General features: G+C 35.6%; 1 protein-coding gene and 1 long non-coding RNA gene across 3 annotated transcripts; one reads left to right on the top strand and one right to left on the bottom strand.

Annotated features, from left to right (window-relative positions):
• Nucleotides 1-823: 823 nt before the first annotated feature.
• LOC113071001 (gamma-glutamyl hydrolase-like) lies at nucleotides 824-5,119 on the bottom strand. The gene is made up of 9 exons (XM_026244367.1): nucleotides 4,961-5,119; nucleotides 4,668-4,779; nucleotides 3,377-3,427; nucleotides 2,970-3,054; nucleotides 2,552-2,690; nucleotides 1,790-1,896; nucleotides 1,419-1,512; nucleotides 1,209-1,346; nucleotides 824-1,114 (listed from the first exon to the last, which is right to left on the bottom strand). Exons 1-9 carry the CDS (start codon nucleotides 5,064-5,066, stop codon nucleotides 996-998), a joined length of 951 nt encoding a protein of 316 aa, XP_026100152.1. The 5' UTR covers nucleotides 5,067-5,119; the 3' UTR covers nucleotides 824-995.
• An 801-nt stretch (nucleotides 5,120-5,920) lies between these two features.
• Nucleotides 5,921-8,032, top strand: LOC113071000 (uncharacterized). 2 transcript variants are annotated; one of them, XR_003280016.1, is made up of 5 exons: nucleotides 5,921-6,335; nucleotides 7,129-7,161; nucleotides 7,244-7,313; nucleotides 7,447-7,545; nucleotides 7,699-7,776. It is a non-coding gene; the product is annotated as an uncharacterized LOC113071000 (long non-coding RNA). The 2 variants fall into 2 exon arrangements; XR_003280015.1 differs by lacking the exon at nucleotides 7,699-7,776 and adding an exon at nucleotides 7,975-8,032 and having other exon boundaries at nucleotides 5,922-6,335.
• Nucleotides 8,033-10,369: the final 2,337 nt, after the last annotated feature.

Genomic DNA, 10,369 nt, shown 5'->3' with positions numbered 1-10,369 from the left:
AAAAAATTATTTGTGTTTCGGACGCTGTGAGCAGGGAGACTGTAGTATAAACCGTAAGTTTGAAAGCGTTTAGCTTAAATGATTAATATGAATAAACAGTGCTCAGTGCTTTTTTTTTTTTTTTTTTTTTTTTTTAAACGGCTGCTGAGGTCGTATTCTCAAGTGAAGTGAGTTGAGGCTTGTTGGACCCGGAAACAGCGCTTCTTACGTCATCACCTAACGGGTATTGCTTGTTGGCATTCATTGCTTGATGGAGTTCATTTCTTTGTTTTTCAATCAGAATTAAAACATTTATATATATATATACATATACATATATATTTGCCTTCATAGATATTAAAATGATATTGATATGTCATGATTTATACAGTACCTTGAGTAAATCTGTTGTTTTACATGTGATAAATAAAGTTTTTAGTGTGGACTTAAAATTAAGTAGAAAGAAAGAGCACATGGCTTGTAGATGTGAAATCTTTATTAAATGTCATATAATAATATATAACCTATTAATGAATCATATATATATATATATATATATATATATATATATATATATATATATATATATATATATACACCATTATTGTAAAACAAATTCAATCGACTGTTTTAGAAAACAACACGAGGGGAAAAAACCGATGGAATGTGTATAACAATATCATGAACATGATAACACTGCCCTCTTCTGGCACATGAATCATAACGTGCCTTTGATCTTTGGAGCTTTAGCAATGTGTAATTCTTTAAAACATGCATGTATATAATAACATTTATTCTCTTTAAGAAATGATATATTTAATCATCTACATAATTAATCCAAAATCATGTAATCAAATACTGATTATTTAAATGGTCTCTCAGTTAAAAACACAATATGCTAAATATGAGATGAGGTCTGTGATGAGCTCTTTAAAAAAAAAAAAATCAGTCTGAAATATATCTTAACAAGTGTTTTCTTTCTTTGTCTTGCTCGGTGTCCTCCTGTACTGTGTCTCTCAGAAGAAATAAGACTGTTCATAAGCGGAGATATTGGCCACATACACAGGGCTGTAGTTGTAGATGAGCGCGCTGCTCTCTTCTGCTGCTTCTCTGAAGTGGTGGGAGCTTCTCCTTCCTGAAAACACACACGTTCATTTGTTCATCCCAATTCATGCAAACCAAGAACGACCAAACATATAAAAAAAAGTGAAGTATGAGCCTGCAATTACCCTCATTTACAAAGAATTCAGCCAGTAAGGATGACACGTGCACAGCATTGCGGGAATGAGGAAAGTTGTAATGAGGGTCCCACTGAAAGCGGTTCACTTCCGGATGCCACTGTACCCCATAGAAAGGGTACTTCCTGCCTGCAGGCCAATAACATTTCAACCACACTGTGTAAGATGGCTTTAAATGTGAAAAACGTCTGGTTTTGTTACCTTCCACGGTAGAAACAAACTCAAAGCCATTCTGTGCTATGTTCGTGGACAGCACTGAAAAGAAGCCACTTAATTTCTCATTACCCAAGAATGCCTGAAAAAGAGGAAGAGTTCACAGGCCTTAATCAGGTTAGGTGTCTCATTGAATTAAACACGGAAGAAAACAAGGCTGTGAGGGATGGTGTCTTTACAACAGCACACACACACTACATATATATATATATATATACTTCTATCCTTCACAGCCTTGTTTTTATTCCTGTCAACTATTCATTATGGCATTACCCTGCCTGAGGTCTGTTGCTCTTTGTCTGTTGTTTTGATAAGACTGATTAAAGTGCATATAGCATGTTTATAATAGATAAAGGTACCTCTTTAGTCACCCCATAATGGTGGAAATTTGCAGTAAGTGGTTCCTGGGACAACGCTTTACGGATGTCAGATGGGAAGTTGGTAAACATACGACTGGGTGAAGCCTCTGTTAATGGATACAAACATGCAAATGGACATCAGAGTAAAAAAAAAGGCCTAATAATGTGTATGTATGTGTATATATAATTAGTTATTCTGCCCTACAAAGCCAAAAGGCAGTAACTACGCAGAGTGCAGAACTGAGAAAAATGACTTAAAAGTTATACTGTCATCCAGCCTAAGTGGTTACTTTACAAACAACTACCATTTTTCTCCAAAACGACACACATTTCAGATAAGATGTTTTGTCACATGACAAAGGATGCCTTGACTGTCATGAAAATGACAATAACTAATTGTTGACCAAAAATGCAGTTACTGCCTTTTTGCTTTGTAGGGCAGTATTACTATCAACTTATTATCAATTTAACACATCCTTGAAGAATAAAAGTATTCATTTATTCAGAAAATGAAAGCATTATTGAATCCAAGTGTATATTTTTCTTCATGTGATGAAGATTTTAATAATCCACTTTTAATAATCGTTTTATATAATCTAAAGTTTCCATGGATGTTAAAGGTTCTTCGTGCAACTACTGATCCCAATAATAAACCATGAAGATATTCAAGAGTGTATGATCACCAAAAAAGTACAAAATTGGACAAAGATCTGGATCTTGACTGCATATATTAAGACTACAGTATATATTTGGACTAAGTACCTGCGGTGAAGTTGAGTGGATAAGTCACATTCTCTGCAGTCGTCTTACTCAACAGGTTTTCTCCAGCCACCAGCACCGTGAGCAGCTGAAATCCCAGGCATGTTCCCCAGATGGGAAAGTAATCGCCCTCATCGTTCGCCTGAGACGCACAAAAACAACTCTTGATGAGACTGTGAATAACATCTTGCAGTGTCTTACACTTTATCTCCTTTCAGGCCTGTACAGTGTAGCATAGTTTTTACAGATGGTAACCACTTTCTTTTTAGTTTCTAAAATATTTACAGTAATGGTACAGTATATGATCATGTCTAACTGTTGTGTTAAATCGCAGTAACAGTATGTGGATGATAAAAATGGCATTTCATTAACAATAAGGAGCATGCACTTGCAGATGCAGCATATTCTGTAAATCACTTACATTAAGGGCAAGTCTAAAGTAAATCCCAGCGGTGCGAGCGAAGTCAGACGTCTCCAGATTCACAGAGCCTCCAATGAGAAGAAGACTAGAGACGGGATGCAAAAATGATTTATGCATTCATTTTGATGGAATATTATCATATTAATATGAATCACAGCTTTGTTTACTTTCTGTAAGCTTCGTTCATGGGGAGTAAAATCAAGTTTGCACAGATAAATATCTAGAACCAATTATAAATCGGCAGAACTGATAAAAATCTAGGTTACAGCAATCATGTGTTCGACAACATGTTCTAACATCTTAAAAAAATGAAAAGATAATGATCAGATAAGGTCATCATAACAATGAGGAAATCTGGGTCTCATAATCTATAAAGTCTGTTACTGTGAGAAAGATGGAAAACATACCCATTTATTGACCTGAAGATTTTTTCATGCTCTGCAAAACTCTGGTTTAGCCTGTAAAAAAAGTAGAAATATATCTCTAGTAGTATGATTGTTGAAATTATACATTTTAGATATATATTTTCTGGTTTAATATATAGTGTATTCTACAGTGTGTGATACTCTTGTTGTTATTATTGATATGACTTTCTGTCTTCATTCGCAAAGAAATTTTGAGGATTTTTCTCCATGTAATGGACTTTAATGGAGACCAATGGGTTGAAGGTCCAAATTTCAGATTCAATGCAGCTTCAAAGGGCTGTACAAGATCCCAGCAGAGGAACAGGGCTCTTATCGATAAAGATGTCAGACGATGTTGAAGTTGGAGGAGAAAATGAGATGAGTTTTTCACCCCAACCCTATATCTTTCTGAATTGAACTAACCACACGTAACCTTTCCAACGTAATTAATGCATGAAGTCAGACACACATCTCAGAGCTAGTGCAAGACAAGCATTTGTGGTTAAAAGTACATAGACTTTTTTTTTTTTTAATGATGGATTGTTTTACTAAATAAGACCCATATGGTCTTGAAGAGCCCTTTGAAGCTGCATTGGAACTGTAGTTTGACCATCAACCCACTGGTCTTCCTCACAAGTCCACTGTATGGAGAAAAATCCTAGAATGTTTTCCTCAAAAGCCTTAATTTCTTTGCAATGGAAGACAGAAAGACATACATCTTGGATGACATGGGGTTGAGTAAATATTCAGGAAATGTTTATTCTAGAAGTTAACTTATCCTTTGATATAAAATACACATTTGTTTAATTGTAAATAAAATGTAGTGAAGTGTCCTAAAACATTCAATTAAAGCAACACTATGTTATTTTGGAGCTCTAGAGGTTAATAAACAGAACTGCACGCATCCCGCGGAGGAACATTCTAACCGGAGCTACTTCTCCAAGTTTATGTCAATGGCGATTCATGCAGGTATGTGTTATTCCGCAGTGGTGACAACCCAACAGGCTACAAAAATAATCACTTTTTATTATAATGTAATGTACCATAGTGGTTTGACAAAAAGTTGGTTTGGTAGATGAATTTACGATGTAGCCTACTCGCTCATTATATACATTTAGCAAATTTTGAACACAGAAAAAAATTACATAGTGTTGCTTGTTCACACATAAGTATCCTGTTAAAGTAGCTATATTATTTCTGTAAATTCTGGGGGGAAAAAATCACAAGGGAATAGTCCGATTAAAAGTCGATTAATCGTTTTTTTTTTTTTTTATGAATCGATCTTTAGTCTTACCTAATCGGCACAACTCTAGCTCCTCCAGATTCAATGTACTTCACATATGATGAAGGGATGTATGTCTCTCCAAACTTTCTCATATAATCATCAACCTCTTGTGTCAGAATCCCTATAGACAAGAGTTTTGCGTGAGTCATATGTGCTCAAAGGTAAGTCACACCTTTAAATGTTTTATTATTATTATTTATAAATAGCCTATACCGAAAATAAATTCAGTCTAGAATTTAGAGCAATACTTTAGTGCACAAAAACCATCTGTTTGACATAAGATATGAAGGCAAGAGGTTTACCGATGATCGGTCTGTCGTTGTCAGGCTCGTTTCTCTGCGGGAGTGTGAACGCATCAGCGCCGCACAGCGCTAACACACACGCGCACACGAGCGCGCTGAAGCCCATTCTGACCGCGCGCACACAACCAGGAGCGCGCTCCTTCACTCATATAGATCTGAACTGAAAGTTATGAGGGAAGTCATTAGATAGGCGGGGTTTGTACTTTTTGGAGGAAGGAAAACTATTTACACCAGCAAATACCGCTCATGCCTGTTCGTTTGGGAAAATACAGTTGCTGGGTGAGTTTGAGAAATCCTGCAGCCGCATTCTCCACACACGAGACCAGAGGTTCCTGATGGTTTTAGGAACTCGTATTTTCCAAAACGCTCTCACGGCCAGTGTTTATCACGAAGTGCAATCTGAAATATAGAGACGTCAGCAATACAGGCATACAGTCAGCAAATGAGCCTCAGTAGAAACACAAACATGGAAATTATTGTACAATTTAGAAAAACTGTACAGTTAAAATGCATACTTAAAGTGGGAAAAGAAGACTTAATTTGCATGTTTTGAGTAAACAATTTTAACTCTTTATGTAGAAATAAGCCACATAAAAGTAAAAAGTTTTGAATTTTTAAAAAGAAGTAGCCTACACAAGAGTAGGATGCCTATTATACTTTGCAAAAATATGTTAACAAGCATTAAACTGACTGATTATTTCAAACCTATTTCAACGTTGAAGGCCACTGTAAAAAATTTCTGTAAATTTACAGCATATTAACAGCGTAAATATACAGTACTGAACTGTTTTCTAAAATTACGGTGTCTTACCGTAAATGCACACGTGATCGGTGGGAGAGGGGGAACCAAAGGCTAGCCGACACATGGAGGAGCATGGTTTCAGTCAAAGTTTATGGATTTCATCTCAAGTTGAGGCTCATTTACAGGTAAGCAGATCAAAGTCTGAATAAATTTTTATCTTACACTGCAGCGTTTTTTTAATGTGGGAACAATATTTTAATTTACCTTTGACAAATCTTGTCAAGACGGTGAACTAGCATGTATGCAATTTTTACAAATTTCTCCTGAAAGTTAAGTGTGTATGAGTGTGTTTGTGAAGGATTTGCATCGTTTTTTTTTCTTTCCTGGTGTAAAATCCTGTAAATGTTAAACTTGTAAATAGTTAAATATAAAATACTTGCGTTCGCTGATTATTTAATTGGATATGAATTGAACATATTTGGCAACTTTAGAAGATGAGCACGTGATCGGTGGGGGAGGGGAGCAACGGTTAGCGTCTGATACCAGAGAAAAGCATCATCAGTCTCTGTGAATAAAACGGATATTATCTCAAATATAATCTCGATTACAGATTGCAGATAACGAGGATATGAAGTAAGTGTGTTTTCCTGATTTTCTGAAACACTTATTTGCACAATTATATTTACATTTTGCATTGGCGCCAACCCAGTGTAGTTTAAAATGGAGGATTTGTTTTATTTGCATTAATGTTGCTAAGTTAGGTGCGTATAAAGTTGGTAACTTATATATTATCCTTATATGTTGGGAAATCGAAAATAGGCCTGTAAACTTAATTTTACTTAGGAAGCATAAACTCATCGCCTTTTGCATGAGCACTTGACTGGATAGATGGATAGAGTAGCGTTAACGTTATGGTGAGAAACGTTTGTTTTTTTCGGAGTGACACATTAGTCTTTCAATATAAGTCGTATCTAAAACTAGTTAGAGTGTAATCTAAATATATTCGAACTTATTGTTAATAAAGTGGGCTTTGTATGTGAGCACATTTTAATTTTAATTTTGCACTTGATTTATTGGCACAAATCTCTATATCACAGAGGAAACGTTACTTCATTCACTTACATTCGAACTTGTTCCTCAGCCTCAAATACAGTTTTGTGTGTGTGTGAGAGAGAGAGAACGAGTGTGTGTGTGTGTGTGTGTGTGTGTGTGTGTGAGAGAGAGAGAGAGAGAGAGAGAGTGTGTGTGTGTGTGTGTGTGTGTGTGTGTGAGAGAGAGAGAGAGTTAGAGAGAGAGGAAGAGGAGAGAGCAGTAGACAGAATATTTTTAAGTGTTTTTAATGAAAAGTTGGAGGATGTCCCTGGATGAGAACAAAGATATGGTACACCTGCTTGTCAAGATTCTAACGTTAATGTCCCACTTCCAGGAACACGAAGATGGACTGGATTCGCATGCAGATGTAAGTATTTTATTTTCTTCTTTCCACTTCACCACATTATATTATGTAATATTATTATTTGTGTATTGTGTGTTCTCTACAGGTTGCAGCATCTGCATCTGATGTTGAGAAGACACTCAATCTACCTGCCAATCCTCATCTGATTTTGCTGGGTTAGTGTGTCATTGCGCATGATGAAGAAGAAACATTTACTGATGGCTGAGATATAAAATTGTTAACATTGCTGTTGTGCACAATTGTTAAAATTGCTTCTTCTTTTTTTCTTTTTTTTTTGTGAGTGTCCAGTCAACATTTTTGACTGCAGTTGCAAGTGTTTGCTGTGCACTACATCTTCAATCTGCAGTATCAAGAGGAGGCCTGTTGCACGTTAGAGTTTTTTCAAAGGTAAGTGTTTTCCTTTTTGCGTATGTTTTAATCACTCTCTTAGAATCTGTGGTAACACTTTATAATAAGTATACAGTAGTAAAGTAATAAATTATTTGCAAACTAGTTACCTCAACCTTTCTCCTGTGTTCTACTTGTGTTCTTCCATTTCAGTTTTTTCAGTTCATCATCTGAAACACTGTCAAATGTGGTTTTATTCGCATGCCAGACACGGAGAAAATAGGAGAAAGGCATGTAGATCCACATTAAATCGAAACGAGTCAGAATATATATATAGATCGTTTGCAAATGATTTATAAGTGCTTTATTACTTTATACTTATTATAAAGTTTTACAAAATTAATCTAAATTCTAAACCAAATTAATTAATCAGAATTTTGAAAAATGGTTATTATACACTTCGGTAATGTGTAATGCAACTTTCCTTAGATGATTCTATGGAATAAACCCAGAAAGAGGCTCAAAGACCTGCCGAGGCAAGGTAGTCTCCAAGAAGACGGGGAAGGTGGTGAATAAGAAGTCCACTACAGTCAATCCAAAGGTTGCCACTCTACAAAAAATCGAATGGACTTCAAATGGGACTTCATCTAGGCAAGTGAAGTTACACATACATTTTCATTAAATACAGTTCTTAATACAACTTATTTCACAGTTTACACACAGAATATTTCTCACATTTAAACTTGTTTAAAAAAAAAAAATCAACATTTAAAAGTAGTCAGTTGAAAAAGACTGGTGTGACTCATTTTGGCTACTAACGTTGCGTCCCTGTAGTTTGCATTGCATAAAATAAAATAATTTACAGCAAAGAAACGGTTTTATAAATAAAATCCACAAACCTATATTTGACCCAAAAAAAAGTCGTCAGTGGCACTGAGAACTACCCTGAAGAGGATACAGTCCGCACTCATTACAACCCCTATGTTGTTGCGACTGTTCAGTCCCAGGTTACACAAAAACTATCCAAACACACAAAAAAAATTTCGAGGTTGAAATAATATAATGATTTTATTAAAACCATGATTTTTTTTTTTTTTTTTTTTTTTTTGAGTACATGCACACTATTAATCAGTTTAGTTGGTCCACTAATGTTGCTCAAATGCACCGTTACCTCTCCGTCCTCTAACCGGTCACCCCACTTTATTCCGGGACCTAGCAATTTACAAATTAAGTACTGGTCATACTAATAGTGTGGAAACAATGAGAAAAAAAAAGAAAAAAAGAAGCATTTCCCATTTATATGAATTATAAAAAATTGTATGCAAGCGCTCAACTTTGAAAAAAATTAAATAAGATTTACTTTGCGAAAAGTAAAGAATTTGCACAAATATATTTTAAGTAAATTTGACTGTTCTAATATAAAGTGCAACTCACCTGTCATTCTCAGGTAAAATCTGCTTAATATTTAACTTAACACTCATGAAGAAATTAAGTAAATATGTTTTATAATTTTTTTTTGTTTTGTTTTAACTTTTTCAAATTACATCTTAATGGTTAAAATACATTTTAGAAATATGTTTTATTCTCAAATTCCATTTTTATTCCTGTTACAATTAAAACATGGAATAACAATTGTGTAATTATTCCTTAAACATCATTTTTAATGATTATTATTATTTTTATTACTATAATTCTTATTTGTATTATTATATTACTTTGAAAATGACATATTCTACTGTACAAAAGTGATATATTTCCGTCACAATCACATCACATTAGACCGAACCTTTATTTTGAAGGATTGATGTGAAGACGCTTGATTTTTTTTTTTTGTGTATGTGGGATAGAGCTGCAACTATTGATTATCTTTTCTGTAAACTAATGTGACGTGTGGGCGGAGCTAAAGAATCACGAGCGCCAGTAGGCTTTTGCATTGAGAGCGTTTGGAAGTTGTGACATTAGCATGAGGAAAAAAAACCATCATCCAAAACAAACCATGGTTAACAGTCAGATTCAGCCGTTTATTTATGATCCAGAATCAGATCCTGAGGCTGAAACTGAACGAAAGCAGCAGCAGCAACGACTCGCTCCGAGCGGGGCTCGAACCCGGGTCTCCGATGGGAGGCGGACGCACTAACAAGAAGGCAGAGATATTTGAAGCAGTTTTACTCACCGCCTGCGGTTCCAACACACGATCGTGACCCTTTTTCGTTGGGATTGCATCATCCTTAAGAAATAAACGATACGCAAATCCGTCGTCAAATTGGGCCTTGTTTGTAAAACAAGCATCTTCAAAATGCAGGGAACAAACAAAAACACTTGCACAACTCCGTTGATGCTCTGTAAAAATAAACTCCATCCACTGGTCCCTTAATGCTGTTTTTTTTGGTAATCTGTGCAGCGTTGTCTTGCCCTGGCAACCAAAAACACACTTCTTTTGTGACTTCTCGCAATGCTCTCGCTCTGATCAGTGAAGTCTGTTGTGCTCTCAGTGCTCTGCTATACGGGAGCGCGCGCTCTTCCTGCAGAAGTGCCTCAGGACCCATATAAGGAAATTCCGCTCCATCTAACGTCACACAGAGCCACACTCGAAAAAAACTTTCCGAAACTTGTGACAAACCGGAAGGAGTATTTTTGGAACTTTGTCCATGTTTAGCATGGGAATCCAACTTTAACAGTGTAAAAAACTCAGTATGCATGAAATAGCATTTCACCCCCCCCCCCCCCCCCCCCCTTTAATCTAGTGTTCCTTTTTTTGATTAACTAATTAATCCTTTGGATAACTTTACAAAAATTATAAGTACAACTTCTAACATAATATTGCAACTTTTATTAATTAATACACTAATCCACATCGCGATTTCAGTTAGTGTACAACACTATT

The sequence above is a fragment of the Carassius auratus genome, unplaced genomic scaffold (assembly GCF_003368295.1).
Source record: "Carassius auratus strain Wakin unplaced genomic scaffold, ASM336829v1 scaf_tig00005608, whole genome shotgun sequence".
In the NCBI taxonomy this organism is placed as follows: Eukaryota; Metazoa; Chordata; class Actinopteri; order Cypriniformes; family Cyprinidae; genus Carassius; species Carassius auratus.
The sequence above is the reverse complement of the archived record's forward strand: the minus strand, read 5'-3'. Positions and strand labels throughout refer to the sequence as shown.